Source organism: Gymnodraco acuticeps, unplaced genomic scaffold (assembly GCF_902827175.1).
Source record: "Gymnodraco acuticeps unplaced genomic scaffold, fGymAcu1.1, whole genome shotgun sequence".
NCBI lineage: Eukaryota > Metazoa > Chordata > Actinopteri > Perciformes > Bathydraconidae > Gymnodraco > Gymnodraco acuticeps.
Window position 1 is genome coordinate 352,345 of NW_022990652.1, and position 21,694 is coordinate 374,038.

Sequence of the window (21,694 nt, forward strand, 5' to 3'; positions counted from 1 at the left end):
GCTTCTGGAAGGTTGAGAATTTCCGTGATTAAGAGAGGGCAAAAGTAAAACGGCAGAGGCCAGAGGTTGTATAAATAGCCTCCTTACTAGACAGGAACTACAGGCACAACATCCTACTTCTCCTTGAGATGCCCCCAACATCAGCTTTGACTCATGGGTAGAACTTTCACATGAGATGACATGTTCAGGATGTTAAAAAAGCACTCAGATGTCAGCTTGATGAGCGATAGCGTGCGGTTTTGTTCGCATGTTGGTTGTGTGTTTTCTTTAACGTTTTTTGTGTGTGTATTTGGGCGAGGTGGTCCCGGCCACCAGGAGCAGTGCTTATTGGATTATACATCTTCCGGTCATAAGGGGAAGAGGCAGCTATTAAGGTTATGAGCCGAGGGAAAGGGGAGAATGAGAGGTTAAAAAAGGAGAAGAAGAAGGAGTAGTAGTGATGTGCTGTCTATGTCTCTCGTCACTGTCAACATCCAATAGAGAAAGCTGCTTTTAGCAATCGCCCAACAACAACTGAAAGCAATAACTATCAGCATCATGACTCCATGGCATATCAGCATTCAAATGTGACTAATCCATTTCCAACTGCTGTCATAATCAAAAAACACGTGATCTGAGTCAATTCAATTGAAAACCTTTATTTATCCAGGTGAAATCCCATTGAAATCAATTATCTCTTTTTCAAGGGAGACCTGCAGCAGTAGGTTCCACATGAAGACATAAAAACATAAACAACAGAACAACAAAAGGACATCATACCGCAACATTTACAGGGATTACAATTTACATATCTATCAGTATCCACATGTACAGGTACCAACAGCATCTGATTGTGTAGCATCCAACCAAGCTTTAAAAACCTGTAGTGGTACCAGATTGGTCATTTTCCATTCTTTTTGCAGACTGTTCCAAGTTAGTGGAGCTGCTGAGTGATAGGGGTTTTAACCCTCTGAGACATAGGACATTTCGGTTTTTGTATATTTTTCCTAATAAATTGTAATTTTTTTACAGTATTATCACGTTTTACACATCCCATAAATCAGAACAACCTCAGCTAATGATATATGTCACTCATTAGAGACTTATATACGCTATAATAGGGGATATTTACCCATAAATAAAAAATAAATAAAAAACAGAGCTTGAATTTTTTACTTATTTCATTAAAAAGAACAGCTGACCATAACATTGAAAGAAACATTCAACACATTTATTATCATTGTATCAGAACTGATAAGATTCTAACTTATTCTGTTCATTAGTTATGCCCATTATTTTGGGCAGTTTCTTTGCGAGGAATTGTCATTGTTTGTCCTGCCAATTTTGAAGACTAGACATGATGATATATATCATGTGTAGTTCCTGTCCACAATCACACATGGCATGCTGAGCAGATTCATCTGAATTTTCATCGACATCATTACCTTGAAAAATCAGCTCCAAAGCCTCAGCTGTAGTAAACTTCCTTGCCATACCTCAGTCTACTTTTAAGACACTAAAATAACGTATTCCAACTTTTATTTTGTTTTTGCAGCATTCTATTGACGTAAATTGGAATTGGAATTGGAAAAGTGTAATGCTGCTTAAACACTGACATTTCCATCCTACTTTTGTGTGATGTTAAATATGATATATTTTGATTGATCATTATAGACTTTTCGGTACTTAATCGGCCTCCAAGATCCAACATTGGTTGAGTTCTTTATGGAACTTTGGAACTTTCTGGCAGCAAAATGTGAAACAATAAATACCAACTGGAAATCTGAACGCTTAAGCAACCAAATAAAAAAATCCAACTCTCAACGCTTTTAGGTTGAAGAAACAATAGTTCTGGTCAACACTTCTGTCAAGGGTAACACGAAAAAGTGAATATTTAATACTGCGGCTCTGGCTCAGGGGTCTAATGAGCAGATGTACCAATCAGATGGTCATGATGGTCTAATCCACATATAGATGTCCTTGGGCAAGAAACTCAACCCAAAATTGCCACATATGCCAAAATGTTTACACTATTGAAGTGTATGTAATGTTTGGGAAAAAGATAATATGTAATGCAATGTAAAATGAGAAGCCACAAAAATATATTTTGGTGGATTCAGAAGTTATAGAAGTTGATATCTCAAAACTTTGGTGTACAACATTCCATTACGCATCAAAGCTGGCCCATAATGTTGGGATCAAAGCACTTGGTATGCGGATGAGTCAGAAAGTGTGTCGAGGTCACCAGTAGGGTGCCAAGACCCCCGCCTGAGCTTCTTCTGACACACAAACCCCGACATGGGAGGGACTGCAGTCTGACCTCTGTTCACCGGCTCCCTTCCTTCGTTTCCTTACCTTGAAGACGGATTATCTTTTCTTAGTCGACCCCAGGTCAGCCCCCTGCACATCTACCTGACATTGCAGCAGCATCTAAGAAAGTCAAGGCCACAGAAAATACTCATGCTGCTGGAATGTGTTCACATCAGCTATGCATGATCAATCTATAAACCAGAATGACTTCAAAATGTGGAAAACAACTGAACAATAGTTCGATATTAATGCTGCTACGGTAGTTATAAAGAAAATACAACAACTTGTCTTTAAGGGTAAGAGTTTTAGCAGTCATAAATAAACTCTCACATATTTCTAGTGGAGTTGCAGTTAAAGAATACAGAAAACGACTATAGAGGATATACAGAAAGATGAGGGAGGCCAAAACAAAACGTTAGGACTCTTCATTTCCCCGGGCTACATGAATCTCATTACTTTCCTCTGCATTGCCTCAGCGTAAGAGGTGAAATATCACTGCATTTTACATCAAAGTGCTGAGTAATACAAAGGTATCAGAGCTGTTGTTCAGGGGCAAATGAAAATGTTTAGTTGAGCAGAGCTGCTTTCATTTGAGCCGGCAGCGTGTTTAAAGGGCTTCTGGGTATGAACACCAAGACAACACAAAGCTAATATGACTTTCTTTCCTTTATTCTTTATTTTTGTTATTTTATGTTTTTTTTGGGAAGGGTGGGAAAGACTTATGATGGATTTAGTACCCTAGGGTGGAACTAAACATGAACCTAGAAAGCTTACCCTAAAACAGACGTTTTGTTATACTTTTAAAGCCAGTTGCAGACTTGTTTTAGCTTAGATACAAGTCAATACAAATCTTATACAATTGCAAATCTCTCGTGAACAAACACATTTAGGTTTTTCTACACTTACTGTAGTTTAAGACGGTTAAACAAATAACTATATTTTGAAAATGTTGCAACAACTATCTTTTTTTTAAACAAGTCTGTCACAAGTTACAGCACTGTGTACCTTCTGTACATTCTTAGTTTTCCGTTCACCATTGACATATTGACTCCTGATGTATTACTAATCGGATGCATGCTAAAAATATGAGGTCATATGATTATTTCATGAGTAATATGTAAGTAGTAGGGGTGATTTGCTTAGAACCAACCTGGTTGGGTTTCCTTGTCAATCCCAAGGTGGTTCAGAACAAAAGTCAGAGCATTACATCACTAAAGTCATTGGGGATTATGGTTGTCACACATTATGGTTCTGTAGAGAAATAAAAGAAAAGTCAGAGTCAGTGTTAATTCCTTCATTTCACCCTTCTCTCTTTGTTTCAGTGTCCTTTTGCAATCGGTGTCAAATAGCAAATCCTTCAACTCCCTGACTGTGTCTATTAGGCCATTATGCTGCAGTACCGGCTGACTCACAATGGCCTTTCACACAATGACACACACACTTCAGGCTAAAGTCATCAACGAGTCACTTGAGATTTATATGAAGTCGTGTCAAGAGCAATAAAAAGCCAGAAAGTGAAAGTTGGACTTCTCGCCGGCTGTGTGTGTTTCTATGTGAGCGTACAAATGCAAATAAATGCATATACAGTAGGTTTATGGGTGGCGTTTTCTTTCAATATGTTAGTATGTGAGGCCTGTGTTTATGAGCCATACTGTAGCATCACCCCTTAACTCAACTCTGGCTAAATGGGTGAAAACACCTGGGGAGCGAGATCAATGTCGGAGCTTTCACACCGGGAGAAAGAGGAAACCGCGCTCTATGGTCCATGAGACGCTGTGTGCTGGAATGATTTTCCATTTCTGGGAGCCAGGCTCAACCCACAACAGACTTAAACAGAAGAAGAAGAAACAAAAGGATGATCCAGGCGTTTCAGACGCTGTTAAACATCCCTGAGTGCGGCACAGAATGAGCCTCTGAAAACAGCAAGAGGTTCCAAGTGATATTGGAAAAGCCAGAAGGAGGAGGTGATGTATTCAACTGCCAGCAGAACAGTGCAGTGTTCTCTTTATAGTAAAAAAAGAATGTGCGTTTGTGGCAGAGACTTGGCTAAAGGGATGTATAGTGTTCCTTTAGCTGCTTTTGAATGTGCCCAAAGATTCAACAGCGCACAGTTTACATTGTTCCCATGTCACACTTAACTTCAAGGGTTTGGATGGTGTTCTATTGTATTTAAAAGACTTCAAAGCATTATGGATTAGTGTGAATTAACTTTAAGTTCTAACTTTGTTCTATTCCCAAAGAGAATATGGTTTATAGCCGAATGTCAGTAACACTTTAAACAACAAAAAATGCACCAAAAAAACGATTATCTTTTATTTTGTTCTTTATTTGCAAGATATTATTTACCAGTACATTGTTAGACAGTGTTGTAAAAGTACCAATATTTGCTCTATTATTTCCTTTGTCATTTTCCGAGTGAAACTGTGACATTAATTCAATCCAATGGCTGGGATCACATTTCAGAACATAACTTCACAATTGACAGTGAATTATGCTAAGTGGCGGTCTACAGCCATCTCTGTGTAATGAATGCCATCCAGTGTGACTGCTGCCTGCGTGCATGTGTCCCCACAATGCTGCAACCACCACGCACAACGGCCACTCTGTTCAGGACGGGTGGAAACATGCTGTACCGGGAAGTCTGACTGTGCCAGCAGGCTTACAAAGTCTCCACTGTGTGTGTGTGTGTGTGTGTGTGTGTGTGTGTGTGTGTGTGTGTGTGTGTGTGTGTGTGTGTGTGTGTGTGTGTGTGTGTGTGTGTGTGTGTGTGTGTGTGTGTGTGTGTGTACTCATTGGACTTCTAAAGCGCTCCATGTTGGAGTAGTGTTGCAGGTGTGGGTAGATAGCTATTTTACTTTGGCCTTTAATATTGTGCACAGCTTGGCCCCTTCTGCCTGCATAGTGCAAATCCCACTGGGTTGAACTTAAAAATAAATGTTTCTTTTACCAAGAAGAAATTGGATTACATCAACAACCCCGGACCAGATTGTTTTTGTACACCAGAAGGTCTGACTGCAGAGCCTCCAGAGTTCTTTGGATGGTCAAAACCTTTTTCTGTTAGTTATCTTTTCAAGCAGGCCTTTACTAGTGCTTACACAATCAGTCGACACATATCAAGTGTCAACTTTGAGAAGCGTTTACAGATAATGTACTAATGTTCACACTACATTTACATAATTCTCACCGGTAAAAGCTTCTTAAATATGAGCATTTACTGCTTTCTCTGTTTTGACATCATAGTAGGTTGAATATTTTTGTCAACTAATGTTCCTTTAATGCTAATTTCCAGATATTCTTTTTGTATGTTGTGCCTCTAATGTGACATGTTTACATGCTTTAATGTTGAAAAGGTGCTTTATTTTTCTCATAGTGCTTGTGCTGCAGCACCCTTTATGTTCCTTCTGTCTGAAACTAGAGCCCAGTTTGCTTTGATTGCTCCCGCCCTTAGCCTATCACGTACTATGTGTTGAGCGCTAGCCAATACAAAAGCAAGTGTTACACAGTGATGTCATTATGGTAAGAAATAAAATAAAGGTGTCAAATAGAGCAGTTTCAGGCAGGGAGGGAATGTGTGGGAGAGAAACTCCCTCTGCAGGAAACTTTGGTATGTTAGCCTTTGCAGACCCTTTACATGCACTAAAACCTATATTACACACTACATGAAAGAATAATAGCGACCCTTTGACCTAAAAAAACAAGTTGCATATGTCCTATGTGTTAGCTTATAGACAATGTGTCCATTCTTATAGCATATTACATTGTGCTTTTGCCAAATGTAGCGGCCTGAATAAGCGTAACTTCAAAGGTGTGAAAACCAAATTGTGCAGGAAAATATCTTGTTCATCTCGATTCATCTTGTGAGCCCTGTGGGGATCCTGACCCCCAGGTTTAACATAAAGAAATATGTATGCAGGACATGAAGACACAGGAAGAACCACACCTACTCCTCAGCACTGTGTTCATCACTGCAGCTCAGGAAGCAGCCCTCTGAGGAGGACACTGACTGAGTGGATTATTGATGGTTGCCATTTAGGCTGACACAGGCCCAGTCTGGCAATAAGCTTCCTATCCTCTCCGCCATTGTCTGCAGTGAAACCACTCTCCTTCATCACAAAGGGCAGTAAGGTGCCCAGCTGAGCAAACGCACTCCCACTACAAAAGGATCGGCGGCAATGTCACTCTTCAGTCACTTCGTCTTTGCTTCGTCTCCATTACGTCCTTAATCGTGCTTTCGTCTTTCTTTCTTATCCTCTTATTTCATTTTTCTGAAAGTAGCTTGTCTAGTCACGTCTGTATCTGTTCACCTCAAGCTTTGCTGGTCTCCAACATTCTTTCTCCTGTCGATCACATGACCTCTGTCTGGCAGTGTTTTTGTCTTGGCATCCAAAAGTGAGTGGGTTTCGCCTTACTTCACCTTTCTCTGTGCTTGTCTTAATATTGCATAGTCATCATTTCAGGCTGATCTGAAAAAGTTGGTTTAGAAAAAACACTAGAAATTCTAGTTTTATGGAGGTTTTCTTTATAAACCACCAGATGTTTTATAAGGATTCCATTTTCCAATTAAACCATTACTAAATTGATCCAGAAAAAACAAATGCACATCACAAGTTCTCTGGCATCTTATAATTGTAAATATATTACAATTATAATGACAGAAAACAAAGAATAAAAGCACATCCTTTCTGAGCTGAAACCAGAGAATATTTAGCTTTTTGCTTGATAAATGTATTCATTAATTTATTATCAGAATTGATTAGTTTTCAGGCGCCGCTCCAGACCTCTGCTTCACGAGACGGACATCTGACTGAGCGAGATTAGTCTGTTTCTGTCTGTTCTCCATCTCGTCCTCTCCTAATCCCTCCAGCTTTCTCCCCCTTCCCCTTGAGCCTTGGGGGAGCGTCCAGAAGCAAACTAATTTCCCTTCCCCGAAGCCTTCCTGCTCTCATCGAGCTGTGTCTCCCTCCACCTCCCCTCTACCTCTTTGTCAATCTTTCGGCCTAATCTCCATAATGCAGTCTCTGGCAGGAAGCTGCTGTGCGAGCTTTGTCCAGGGCCGGGCCGCGGCTCCAGGATGATGAGCAGGTAGCTATGGGCCCTCTCTCTGCTGGTAATTGCAGCCCAGGCAGACGGAGCACAGCAGGGGGGGAGAGGCTTGCACATTCACGCACACAGATGGAGATGAAAGTAAGCACGAGTATTATTTTCTGTGGGCTGTCTCACCGATTCAGAGGTGGGGGAAATGTCAGATATGGTCTCCTGAATACATCCGACACTTCTACAAAAGTTTCAGTCCGCAGTCAGGTACAGGTGAACTATAGCAGTACAGACTGCTGTATGTACTCATGATTATCTTTTGTATTTACTCTGTAGTCTTAGTTGTTACTGTCTGTTACTGAAAGCATATTGTGACCATGTTAAGTGTTACTGTGAACTCTGGGAAAGCCCGATCAATACAGGTGTTGGTGAAATATGAGACGACATCAGGTCATTACAGATATCCGGGTATTCGTGTGTTGCACACAAGCAACTGAAAAAAGGATGGAGAAAGAACTAAAAAGGTTTATTTTCATAAAAAAATGTTGGTCTATATTAAAGTAAAAGTTATCAACTTTTCTGGTCAATCTCCAGGTAAAATGTAATTATAGAAAATATATAAATAAAGACAAGACATTGTTTTATGTAAAAGAAAGTTCAGCAGAGCCAAGTATATATATATATATATATATATATATATATATTAGGACATTTGATAATAAAGTATATACAATTGGCCATGTTTCTATATTAGCATTTGGCCATGTTTCTATATTAGCATTTGGCCATGTTTCTATATTAGCATTTGACAAAAAATGCAATACAAAATATTACTCCCTTTTTATAAAATATCTAATAACATATTTAATTAATGTTATTTATGTATACTATATAACAATTGATTTCAGCTTGTTTTGAGTTGATTGAATATTGCTTATTTTTTGACCATTCAACAATGAGCATCCATGTTTTATTATCATTATTATTATTTTATGTTTTTACTTTTCTTTTGGCACAATCTCTTCTTCCAAAGCCAAGCATACAAATCCAGCAATGTATACTTTTATTTTATTATTTTCCTGACCAATGTTACACCTGCCCAAAATAGGGTTAGTGTTCCCTTAAGTGTGTAAAGTTGTACCTTTACCTACACATCAGGCAGTCCACCCCATCGGCCACATAGAGCCTGTGCATCATTACTACCTGCTATGAGGCACTTGCAGGGAAATAAATGAACAGTAGAATGGAGGATGGTATCAGTTTAGTGGCTGCCGCAGGGGAGGGGGGGGGTTTATAACACCTGGCAAGCTCCCCAACATCGCACAATAGGGAGCCTGGTCGCTAGCTTATTTATCGTCCGTATCAAATGACCATCATCCGGGTAAAACACAATAATCAGAAGCAAAAAAAGAACTGAGGTGAGAAAATGAAATCTACTGGGAAGAGGAGATACACAATGGGAGGAACAGTTGTGAAAATGAAGCAGGGGGGAATATTTTAACCATATGAATTTGGCAGGAAGGTGGTACAGCAGCAGGAAGTGGGTGGATTATTAAGATCTATAGTGGGCTAGATTAACTCGCCAATATCAGTCTTCCGCCATCACAGTTGAATGTGTTGCTACAACTTTCTATTATACATGCCACGGGTAATGAGCGACCATGTCATCCATGTCATTTAGTGTAATTTCCATTTTATGGCCCTTTGATAAGAGGAATCAGAGAGCACTGCTCCAGCAGAGGCTTTATGGCTCTGGGCTTCGGGGTGCAAAGTGTGTGTTTGTGTGTCCTTCGCTGCCTATGTGCCCCGTGTGTGTCATGTCGCACTTTGATGTGCTCCTGGTGATGAACTGGACCGTGTAAAAAGCAATGACAAAGTTAATGGCTGCCATAGACAGTGCTGTCAATGATCCGATTGAATAAAGTGGTTATTTCCACCCTCACGCATATCCGACATGGTCTTTGTTGGTTTGCGCAGGCGATAATCCGGTGTTTATGTTCCCAACTGAACCTGTTGGACCGAGATGGAAATATCTTTAATCGGGTCTATGTTTGAGCATACAAACACCATTTAGGTGAGCTTCAGGTGGTCATCTGCAGTTTAATGGATGATGAGAACTGAGGGTTGTGGGTTCCTCTGACCCGTGAGGGACACTTACTTCAGCATCCCTAGAGCCAGTTAAGTTTCAGTTTATTGCTAAAGGAAACTTCAGCAAAGTCGGTAACTGGTGATTTTGGTTCATTAGGACTTCCATCTCAATGTATACTGTTTTGTAGAGACAGGAATAAAGACCGCAACTTTGGAACAGAGTTTTACTTCACAAAAAACGAACAAGTGTTTTCAAATGTCAATAACAGTACAAATTCTAACAAATATCATGACCTGAATAGGAAGCAGGAGTACTTTAGAATTACCTGTGTGTGGCAAATATTTTATTCGATAAACCTTAATGTTTCTTGATGCCATACGTGAGAAAGCAGTGAACACGCTCATGCCTTTTTCTTTTAGGGTGACTTAACATAATCCAAGCAGTCATAAAGGCATATGTGCTAATGTTTACTTGATGACTTATCTCCTGATGTGTTCAAATGTAAACATTATATTCATTAGCTGATAGCAAAACCCTTAACGAGGGGCTGATGCACAAATAGCAGTAAACACATGGTCCATTAACACTTATAGGGTGCAGCTAACTGGTTGAACGTTACATCCTATCTGCGCTGATACTACTAATCTGTCTAAACTTAATACCAACGCTAAGAGTTGGTATTAAGTCGAAAAAACAAAGACAATATTCAGACTTAATTCCAACCCATCTGTTTCTCTGAAGTATTTTGCCAATATAGCCCTCTTGTCAACAAACACTGAGGATTATTTTCACGTGCCATCTTTCATGATTTAATCGTGGTTTTTGAAAAGCAGCTTATTCCGATGATCCGGCAAAGCTACCTCGACGCTGTGCGACGTTTGTGCCAAATGTCTCCTACAAAAATATCCTCTGCAGAGTGCTGAGCTTCTGTTTAAAGCATGACACAATGGAGGTTTGGGACATTATCTTCCGTTTTAAGAGCAAAAGGGGTTTTATTACATAACATCCACACACATTCAAATGTACGCACAATAAGTGTGATTTATGAGTGGTTTTGGATGTCAAAATGAAAAAATGATTGAGGGACAAAGTCACTTTTTGGTGATTTTCTTATTTTTTTCAAGCCAGTGATTCCTCAGAAAAATGTACCTGTCAATCACAGCCGTCCCTGCAGGGCCTTGGAGGGAGGAATCGGGGGAGGAGAAGTAATGAGAGCTTACATCAGCTGCAAGGAATGCAGAGACTCCTGCTCAGTGGGGGCCCTTCCTCTTTATCCCCTCACTTAAGTCCTGCAGCGCTCCACTGACACCACCCCAACGACAGGGACAAACCCTCTGGTGACCAGTGACTCACAAACCGAAAAGGCAATAGAGGGGTGTGATCTACTGCAGCAGGCTTTTGGGAAGTCCGCACTACACTCCAGTGATCTGGGAAAACTTCAAAGAGCTTTGCTGAGCATGAAGCATGGGCAAAATCACGTTGTCTCCATCTATCAGTTTGTCTAGCGGCACAATGTAACATTCACTGTCACCCGAAACAAAAGAGGCCAATTATTTCCACAATAGGATTCAGACAGCACAGAGCATCCAAAGTTCAATAAATGGGTTTTTAATACACTTTTTTTTACTTTCTCTTGTCTGGAGGATTTAAATGACACTGTTGTGCAATGCTGTCAGAGGGAAATAGTAAAGCAGATGGGTGATAGAAATAAAGTTTTAAAGACAGAGTGCTTTTTTTGTCTCCAATGATAAGCACTGGTTGTTTTTTATTCCACAGAAAGGGTTTTAGTACAGCTAAGGATGGTAAAGAACCACATTAGTTTTTACCAAATATTGTTATTAATGATATTTACTTGTAACGCTAATTACTGCATATAGTAATTATGCCTAAAAACTTGTAAAACATGAACATTATATAGTTATTTCATGTTCTCCAAAACCTCATAACTCGCAAGTTTGATATAATGGTACGCATGTTTAACAATAATCATCTTTCAGTCTGTTTGTGGTTGCAACTGATTTTCTAATTGCATTTTTCTCAACATTACATGATGCTAAATCAATGGGTATAGGATTTCTAATTATGAGGAAGCTTCTCCATTTGTATCTAGTTGTTTGGTTGTGAATGAGCTTCCAAAGAATAAAATGGGACACTCATGTGCAGGAAAAAAAGTCTATGGAGCAGGTGGGCAAGGAGCAGCTGGAGGGAATCCAGATGGCACCCAACATTTTATTCTAATGACATATTTCGGGTCATCTGGACTTCAAGCTTTCGCTCATCCGTCACGCAATGTAAAATTGAGTTGTCTGAATAAAAGTCGATGGGAACACCAATCCATCTCTTCCATACTGTAACTTGGACACCTAGTGGCCTCATCCCTCACCTTCCAACAGTCAGCATCCCTGTATCCCTGACAACGACCGATTTCTCAGCAACCACCTGTTTCTGCCAGTATCCCGGTAACGAGCTGCAGGAATAATGAGGTTGTGGGAGTGAAGCGTGGAAGGGAGCAACGGAAGGGGGTCTAAACACAGGAAGGGGGAGGAAGTTCCCATTTATAATTCATGTCAGAGGAATTATCATCAGCGCTGTGGCATTTGGAATGAATTATTGATTGTGTCTTGGAAGCTTTATGTAAAAACTTGCAGTTGGGGGTCCTGATGGACAGGGCGTGAAGTAAGAGGGCACGGGGGTAACGGAAGGAGCCACAATCTGTCTGCCGAGTGTTTTCAAGGAAGGTTATGGAGATAAATTCTCTCTACACTCTCTCTACTGAGTGTATTGCTGGATCAAGGGGACATGGTGTACAGCAGTGGAAGAGGTAGTCAGAGAAGTGTAGAGAAGTAGAAAACCACAATTTAAGAATACTCTATTGTTTGGGGGATTGTGTGTGAAAGTTTATCATATGATACATAGTATTTCATGAACTGTTCATCGGAATGTTATGACAATTTAGTTCTCTAAATGGAGAGTTCAGCAACAAATCTTTCCGCTATCAGCGTGTAATTTCCTCATCTGCAAAGAGTGCAAAAGTCCTAAATCAAGTGAATAATACAGTGTTTGAATTAGGATTCAGAATGAAATTGTTGAGGAAGGAGTGATAGAACACTTCATATCCACTTCCATAATGTATAACAACTAATTTCATCGTTCAAAAGCTGTCTTTTTGACAGTGAGGAACTCGTTTAAAGTAGCATCAAAGGTGAAGTACCTCATATTGTTATTTCAGCTACTTCCCACCACTGGGGTCCATAGAGAAGACATTGATGTAACCCTAACCCACGCTGAAAAAGGTGTTCCACATATTGCGATAACCCTCTTAGCCCTCCAAAATAGATAATGTAACTGAGAGAATCATAGGTTAAAACATCTATTTTGAGGACTGCTGCTGAGGAGGGGCTCACTAATGGAATGGGACGGGCCAACCTGAGAGAGTGTCCCTGTCTGCTTGACCCTTCAACCTTCCTCCATCACTTACTGCGGTCCCTCCAGCCACAGTCTGACAGGCGTGAATCACTACCTTTCTGCAGTGATTATTTTTCATTCCAAAAAACGTGGTGTGAATTGATACCAACATGCCGTGCATGATAATGGACATTGTTCAGTAGTCTGGTATAATCTGTCTTGGCAAACAGGAACACACAATCATCCAATGTTCATCAACAATGAATGGCTATGAATGATTTGGTCACTTATAGTCTTAGTGAGACTTTCCCTACGGTAAAAAGGGACATTTTTGTTGATTGTTGTCTTTATACCCAGTTACAAGCAAAAACGAAACAAAAATAGTAGCTATTATAGCACGACTATCAATCGTATGCTACAAAACAAGTGTAGCCCACAGCTAACTTGCTGATTGCTAAGCAACAAACACCTCAAGTTTCAGTCCCACAAGGAAAGATATGAATTGTAGTAACAAAAACAAATATCAGCAAGAGATTTGGATTTTTTTTTTAATAACTGTCAAAATTGTCTGTTTGTCCATAGTGACCGGGTGTTAACAAATGCATCCTATAAAATAACACTTATTTTCTAGGACACCTGAGGAATACCATAATTTGGGCATGGTGATTGCCCAAATAATAAATGCTTTTCTCAGTAGCCAATAACATATGGAAAGCCCTTCCCAGTCATGTAGAACCTAACCATAACCCTATAAACATATTGAGGACAGCAAGGGGTTCAAAGGTTTAATGTATTGTTGCATGCAAAATGTTCCCAGCTAGAACAAATGATCACAAGGCCGTGGCTGAGGGCTTGAGACTGAGGTTAGATCCAACTTCAGTAAATAGCACTCGGGTTGGCAGACGGGCCAACAGCGGTTGAGGCACGTTTCCAGATGTAAGCAGCACTGGGCGTGGATGCTAAGCAACTAGCTATTTTAGCGGCAGAGCGCAGGAAGGAAATGAAAGGAACAGAGTTCAGTGCGGGATTCAGAGCAGAAGAGAGAGTAATCAAACACCGCCGACCAATGGCAATCACAGCGCCCTGACACAATGGCTGCTCGCCTGCCGCTGGCTTAGTCTTATCACAACATACTCGCTGAGAGTGTGGGTGTGAGATGAATGAGTCGGGAGAGGAGGACAGTGAGAAAGAGGGGGATAGATGAATGGGGGGGAAGTGAGGAGGAAAGAAAAGTGGGGATTTCTGTGTTTCCTTCACATCGCAAATCCATCTGTTTCAAAGTCTGATCCATGTTTAGTAAACTGATTACATGCTGGGAGTCAGACAAAACTTCGGAAAACTCATACAAAAGAACATGCTTATGGTAGCTAAAATGACTACTTTATTATCACAGATTCAAGAAATTGAAATATATGATATGTGATATATGATATTTAATATGGGAGGCTCCTGTGGGGATTGCCCACAGTATTGAGTATGTAAGTCGCTTTGGATAAAAGCGTCTAACAAGTAACATGTAATAATAAAAAAAAATTGGAAGGGTTTACAAATCCAAACAGATTGCTGAAAATATGTCTGCTGTTTCCTAAAAAACAATGAGTGCACACTGAGTGACTAATTCCCATTCAGATGCAGTGCACAGATAACATCCATTCACCTTGACAGGGTTCTATCAAGCCAATGAGCGGGGCTTGGATGGCTGACACTTGGCGAGTCAGTCAGTCATGACTCCGGGGCTGTTTAGATGAGATAGAAAGTGAAGCGAGCAACACCGTCTGCATTTCAAACAAATGACGCCATTCCCGGTTAATGAAGACGCAAAGTCAGAAAGCTTCCTTCCTATTCGCCGCGCTCCAGTCACAGACGGGAAAATTACCAAACTGTTGATAGATGGTTAACAGGTGCGGGCTAATTATGCTAATCATGGCAACAGCCAAATAAACTGATTGCCATGTTCATTTAAATGACAGCAATGTTCCTTTGGTGGCTAATTAAAATAGGTCGGGATGAAGTAAACGAGGCGGCTGGGTTTTCGGTTTGGAGGGAGGGCGTTTAAATAAAAAGCCTTCTCTGGGGTCCACTGTAATAAGCTGTATTCCATTAGTTTAATGATGTCATAATGAATGTCTAATGACGGAGGATGGGTCAGGGGGCGAAGAGGAGAAGTGAGCAATATGTGCATTAAACTGTAAGGCTACGTTCTCCCCCTGCGTGAAGCGGCGGCGACGAGGGAGCCCTAGCTCATGTTGCGTGTGGCGCAGGCTAACCCTGGTTGAAATGAGCTGGGTAATGAAAATAAAGATCGGTAGAGGACATCGAGCATCGTATGTGCTGCATCTGTTTCGATAGTAGCCCCACTGGAAAGGGTAGGGGAAGGTTTTGAAGGGGAAATTACTTTTTTTCCTCAGCATTGGGCCCAGTTGGCCTCGGTCCCCATTTGCATGTGACCCGGAGAAAGGCATCATTAGACGAAGAGAAGGCGGTTCAAAGGCCAGGGGAGATGAACTCTGGGGGACCCTGACAGCCACCGTGCAGGTATGAAAAGTGGATAGGGGCTGATTAATGTTTATAGAGGCAGCTGCTGTCGAAACCCTCCACCTAACCTCGTCTCCCTGTAGTCCTTCGTTTTAATTCCCTTCGTCCAGAGGAGATTAAAAATCTACAGTGTAGGGTATGTCTCTGCAAACAGCCCGTTTGTTTCCAAAAGGACTGTGCCAGGGAAACAGGGAGAGGTCCACCTTTCCTTTCACTAATACAATGATACTCTTCCTTCTACCTTTATTCTATTTCCCTGTCTTCTTCTGCTACACTTTGATAACATGTTACAATTTGAATTGCTTAAACCAACGTTTGCCTAATCCAAATTTGGATTTCTAATCACAACGCCAGAAGAGAAACAGGTTTTGCTTGAGTGCTTTCCAATCTTGTCAGCATTGGAGGGATGGATCATACAAATTGCATCCGATGTGACTGAACTCTATGACTGCAACCTATGTTCATGCTAAAAGGTTAAGCGTAAGCTAAAGACAGAACAAGCTTAATCAAAATCTTCTCATTTTAACAGAACATCCTACAGAACTAGAAACAAATATTTGGAAATATTAAAGTTAGATCAATAGATTTGTTCTACAGTAGCTGTTGTTAATGGAAAACAATATTGATTTGTATACTTTATATGATGGGGTTTATAATAGCTCTCAGTCTGAAAGGATGCATCATTTTATTAAATTGTGCAAACAGTTCACAACCTGGATTTTAGTCTAACAAAACGTAAATTCTTTATCTAAGCGTTTCCACTTCTTCCTAAGTGTCAGGTGGAAAACAAAAGACAAAAGAATGATATGGAGAGAAAAGACGAATGATACTGTACTACGATGTATGCTTGAAGTTAGAATTCCTTTTGTTTGCAGTCGGATGTGCCAACAAAGAAACCTTTGTGTAAAGGTAACAAAAGAGGAAAGAGCACATCCAGGGATGAGATCCAACAAAAAAAAGAGACTTACTACTGCAGGTATAAAAAATAGCCCCCTTTTATCTTCCGTTTATTAGGCATTCTCATTATTTAAATGTATGCCACATTAGTAGGGATCTGCTCGATTCAATATATTATAATGTGATGTTTGGCCTTAATGGAAAATCAATGGCGAGACAAGCCCGCCACCGCTGCGACTATACAAAAGCAATTTCCAAATTGACATATGGAGGGCCTGTGTGATTGATTCTGACTGATGTTGGATTTTAATACCATTCAATGCGAGCTCATTGACTCTCAGACATCGTCTTGTGGTTTATCTACAAACTGCCAAATGAGTCCTTGTCTCCTTTTTCTTCTCCCTCATCTTTTCTTTCTCTGTCTTTCTTCTGCCTCTGTTCCCAGCCTGACACCGGGAGTGTGTGTGGACAAACAGACAAACATGACATACTGGCATCAGCTGCCCACATCTGTGTAATTACATCATGCTATCCCTACTGCTTGTTTTAACAGCTTACTAACCAAGAAAGAGTATAACCACTCTGTCTCTCACGCCAAACAACACACTCTGTCAAGGGGATTAGAAAGTAGAGAGAAACAATCCACTTTCAGGAGTTTAGGTCAACAGCAGGGTATGCAGATCATGGATTACCAGCCAATCCATCCCCTCCCCCCTCCTCTATCACCCGTGGGTTTCCACCTTTCATGTTCAGGAAAATGAAAATAAAATATGGTACAAGCAGCTGGCATCTTTCCCTGGGTTTGCAGCAGTTTTGGATTGATGTTGAAATTCCAGATTGTATTACCGACTTTAAATTGTACTTTGGACTTCATTCTTCCATAATTCAACGGTAATCCAGGTCTGGGTCAGTGACCCCTTTTCCAACAACTAAGAACTGGTTCTGTTACAGTTCACACACCTAGTTGTGTACTCTACGGAGCATTTCGACCAAATAAATGAGAACCTGAACACTTGGTTCTTAACCAATAAGGTTTTTTCTTGAACGTGACAGTTGCTGGTAATTACAAATAGAAAGAGGGGTCAGTGTCTTGCAATGAATAATCTAGTACTTCTTATAATCTGGTAGTTGGTTTTGGATTTAAACGAACATATTTAATTACATAACTACAGCTTGCAATATTACATTTGATATATTGTAAACACGGTGTACTTTCATTGTGCATTATGCAATGGCCTTCGTTGATGACGCAACCTTGGTTACGATTGTTTTGCTAGAAACAGGCAGAAAGGGAGATGGTTTTCTAGATAGCATTACGGTTCTAAGAATGCTGAAAGAACCAGTAAGAAACAGAGCTAATAAAAGGGTTAGGACATAGCAGACCAAGCATCCAGATGTTCCTGCCTCCATCTGCAACTCTTGCTCCTTATGGTGGATCCTTGGACTTCCCCGGGCCAGGTGGAATCTGTAATCCCTCCTGAGTTTTCTGGGTCAGGCAAAGCCAACTGGTGGTAAACATGCCAGCACATGTCCATGCTCTCAGGTCTGATGTTTAACCACCTTTTGATGCAAAAGACCAGCAGGTCTACTTGGATCTCTTTCTGGATGTCTGAACCCAACAAGCGCCAACTCAATTCAAGTCAGGAAAGAAGGGAAAAAATAGACCTAAAGAGCATTTAATAAATACAAATATCCACTTGATTACCCCATAAAACTCCACATAAACCTTAAATGATGTGCGAGTGAGTCAGCCATTGTTACTGCTGAGCCAACGCACACTCCCACACTGCATTCTTTTAGCATCAGCTTGTTAGAAAGCAGAGTGAAGTTCAACTCTACACACTCAGTGACATGAAATGAGATTGCTGACCCTGAAGTGTAACAGCATCCCTCCGCTCTGTATTGAAGTTAAAGTAACCGACAGATTTGACTTTGAGTCTTCAAACCAAAGCAAATTAACGGTGCATGTTGTGCTAAACTGTAGATGAACTCCCACAATCCTGTTCTCTTCCACAACACATGCACAGATTGTATCAGCCCACATGAGCGTGAACATAACATACGCCACATTTTAGCTTTCCATCTGACAGCAGAAGGACATCGCTCCTGCTGTAAATGGTGTAATGAGGGACACAAGCAGCGTCATGTCTCTGAGCGCACGGCGTAACTAGAATGTAGCCTCAGGGGCAGCCTCGTTTAGGAGCAGATCACAGTTCAACTGCAGAGCGTTTGGAGGCTGCCAAGAAGAGCGTCCATCAAATCTAACTCACCTTGCCGAAGTCCCTGACATCAAAGAGGTCGAACGGATCGAACAGCTCACTGTTACGCAGGCCGAACTTGTCGTGGCACACCTTGAGGAACGTCCGGATGTTCTTCAAACACAGGAACTACAAAAAAAGAAGGAAAAAACATGAATGTATGCTTAAAGGTAAACGTGCATAGACAATTAGAGCGGCATCATATTGGATTCATACCAGTGTGGTAACAGTATGATTAAACAAGCTGATTATTTGTTGGAAGAAACATGTTCCGCCAGTCTGTTTAATATCCCCCCATCAAGGTAGCAGGTTTCGGGTAAGTATTTAATTTCCTGGTTGATGATTGGCAGGCTCTCCTGGTGCATTAGAGACTATTCAGACACGGAAGGTGAGGCTGATTGCTGCTCCTGAGACCGATGGTCTGCCTCTCTGATCCAGATAAGGAGAGCCACAAGAGGAGCCTGTCTCCTGACATCAGACCACAGACAAGGCGTCCTAACGCAGGCCCACCAACAAAGAGCTGACCCTCGATAAAGCTGCTCTATTGGACTGTGACCTCACACTGAGAGGTCAGGGGTCACAATTCTGACAAACAACAACCATGAACATGTCTTTATGAAGAACACTAAGCTCTGGCATTTAGTGACCACCACTCTCTCTTTCTTAATCTCAATTCAAGACATTTCACCTCCTACATTTGCTATAGCTCTATTCTAGTTAATTGTATGTTTAACTGCACATTAATATACAGTATACAATTCTTAATTATATTATATTTTATCTAAATTGCAAATGTATCACGTATATTTAACTAGGTATCTTTATTCAATTGTTTTACATTTTTATTTCAAATGGCTCAACCATCACAGAAGCCAAATTCCAACCAATGATAAATAAAGTAATTTCATAATTAACTGTTTTAATTATCTTCTATCCTAATTCTTTAGAAATCCCTTATATTTGCGATCTACAAAAGTGAAAAGAATATGTCAAATTTGCCATTTAAGCAGTTCTACATGGACCTATAAACTAGAGCCTGACAGATACAATGGGGATGCCTCTTCATTGGCCAATGTTTTCGCTTTTTGCGGATTGTTATCTGCTTTTTCCACAATGGCTACTTTCCAGTCCTGCAAATAAAGCATCTGCCACCTTGAGACTGATAGTCAATATACAAAGGGAATGGTGGAGTTAACAGGGACTCCCCAGCGGCCATGAATAGCCATAATAAAGTGGATAATATATAATCTCTGGTCACGAATATGGACGCTCTGAAATATGCCATCACACAGATAAACCTGGAGGGGCCAATAACTGCACAGGAGTATTGAAATATTAATGATAAGCATAACTGCCTCCTATCTCACACTTTCCCTGTGTGTGAGGAACACATTACCTAGCATGTCAATCTGGATGCTGCTCAGATATGCCTTTCTGTTTCTCTGTGCGTGAGGGATATACAAACACGGAAGAAAAATGTAACACCAGGAAGAAGTTTGAGCGAGAAAGATTAAAGAACATAATTAATCTTTTCCTGTTCAGCTGGACAAACATTACGACAAATAACACATTAACCGGGTAATGGCTGTTGCATAAACCTAGTAAAGCAAGTCACACTTCACATTTAAGTATGGCTGGACAATTATTGAGTTTTATTTCTAATCACGATGTTGCCTTCCAAGTTAATCGAGAAAAAACTTTTACTGTTCTGCTTTTGGTTTCACAGTGATGCTCTTGTTTTGTCTCAGTAATATAAATCGAGCCATTCCTCTTTCCTTTACAGTGGTGAGCTTTTGCCCCTCCATTATAGCCCAAACGTTTTCTTACTCTTTATTAGGATCCCCATTAGCACTAGCTATTCCTACTGGGGTCCGCACACACACAGTCACTCATACGAAAACAACAAACAAATCATAATTTCATGGAATTCAAATGTCAATATGAAGTGAAAACCGAAATGATCATCCAGACCACAAAGTAACAAGTCTCTCTTGCAGTGAGGTGAAGCTGACCTTGCACTTGGTGCCAGTAAGGATGTTCCTCACGCAGGCTGAATGTTTCTCCCTCCTTACTGACACAGAAGCCCTTGATTTGCAATGCTTCACTAATTGTCATTTCCCTGGCTCCGTAGGGACACTTTACCTCCAGCACAGCGGAAGACCCTACCAGACCATCTGGAGATGCCACAAACCTGACTCATGGACCTGCATCTGGGTTGCAGTGGTGAATGCCCTGATGCCCTCACATTCATTCATAGTCCCCCACTGTACAGACAAAACACCATCAAGGGCCTGTTGTTGCCCTAGCACCCTGGCAATAAGGGAAGCAGTCACACGCTTTGACCTCAGGTCAGCTCCAAAGTTGCTGGCAGTCAACCTTCCTTTCCTGAACAAATGCCAGTTTGGGTTGGCTCGCTGACCAGTGTAGCCACCTGAATGGCCCTCTGTTGCTCCTCAGACAATGCCATGCTTGCCACAATTGCCTCACGTCCCTGATGCCCAACAGATTTGATAATTTCAGGAACAGTAAGTGTTTCCAAGCTGTAGTGTTCCTCTTCTGGCTCGGGGGAGAGAAGCCAAGAAATTCCTGAGAACCTGCCCCTGAGTCTGTCCCTCAGCCAGTCACGATCTTCGGAGGTGGGCTCTCTTGTCAGCGGGTTAAATGAGTTATTGGTTGGAGGAAATAGCTCCTCCACTGAATGCGTACGTTTAGCTGTCTTTGGCTTCTTCCACTGACAGGGGGTGTCAGTGCAGCTGAAATTGTGGAAGGCAAAGATGGCTAATGCAGCCGCATGACTGCATTTCCATTCTCCAGTGGGCATTCACATTTTGTGGAGAGAATTCCCTCTTCTCCTGTAGATACCTGTGGTGGGGGGATTGTTTTATTATTTAAAATATATTTACATTTGTAATGCCTTCCCAATTATCCCTTTAATTGTTTATAGCCTACTGTATGTTTATTTCATGGATATTTCTGTGTTTTCTGGTGTGTAATATTTGTAATAAAGATTTCATGCGACACATAAAATGGATTTGTTGATGGGAGTTAATGTCACTAATGTGAATAAATTAACTCTAGGTTAACGGTACTCTTGCTATCACTACTCACCGACACTATAAACCTTGTCCCTCGTGCTAGCCCTGACAACACCGGTAAGCACACCTTCATCTAGGCTGCACTTCTGTAC

General features: G+C 41.0%; 1 protein-coding gene across 14 annotated transcripts in view; it reads right to left on the bottom strand.

Annotated features, from left to right (window-relative positions):
- Window positions 1-21,694, bottom strand: part of vav2 (vav 2 guanine nucleotide exchange factor) — a 220,936-nt gene that overhangs the window by 139,464 nt on the left and 59,778 nt on the right. For all 14 annotated transcript variants that reach the window (XM_034229475.1, XM_034229483.1, XM_034229477.1 and 11 more), the window contains exon 2: window positions 18,520-18,636. In XM_034229475.1, the coding sequence (XP_034085366.1) occupies window positions 18,520-18,636 (117 nt within the window). The remainder of the gene's footprint in view (window positions 1-18,519; window positions 18,637-21,694) is intronic.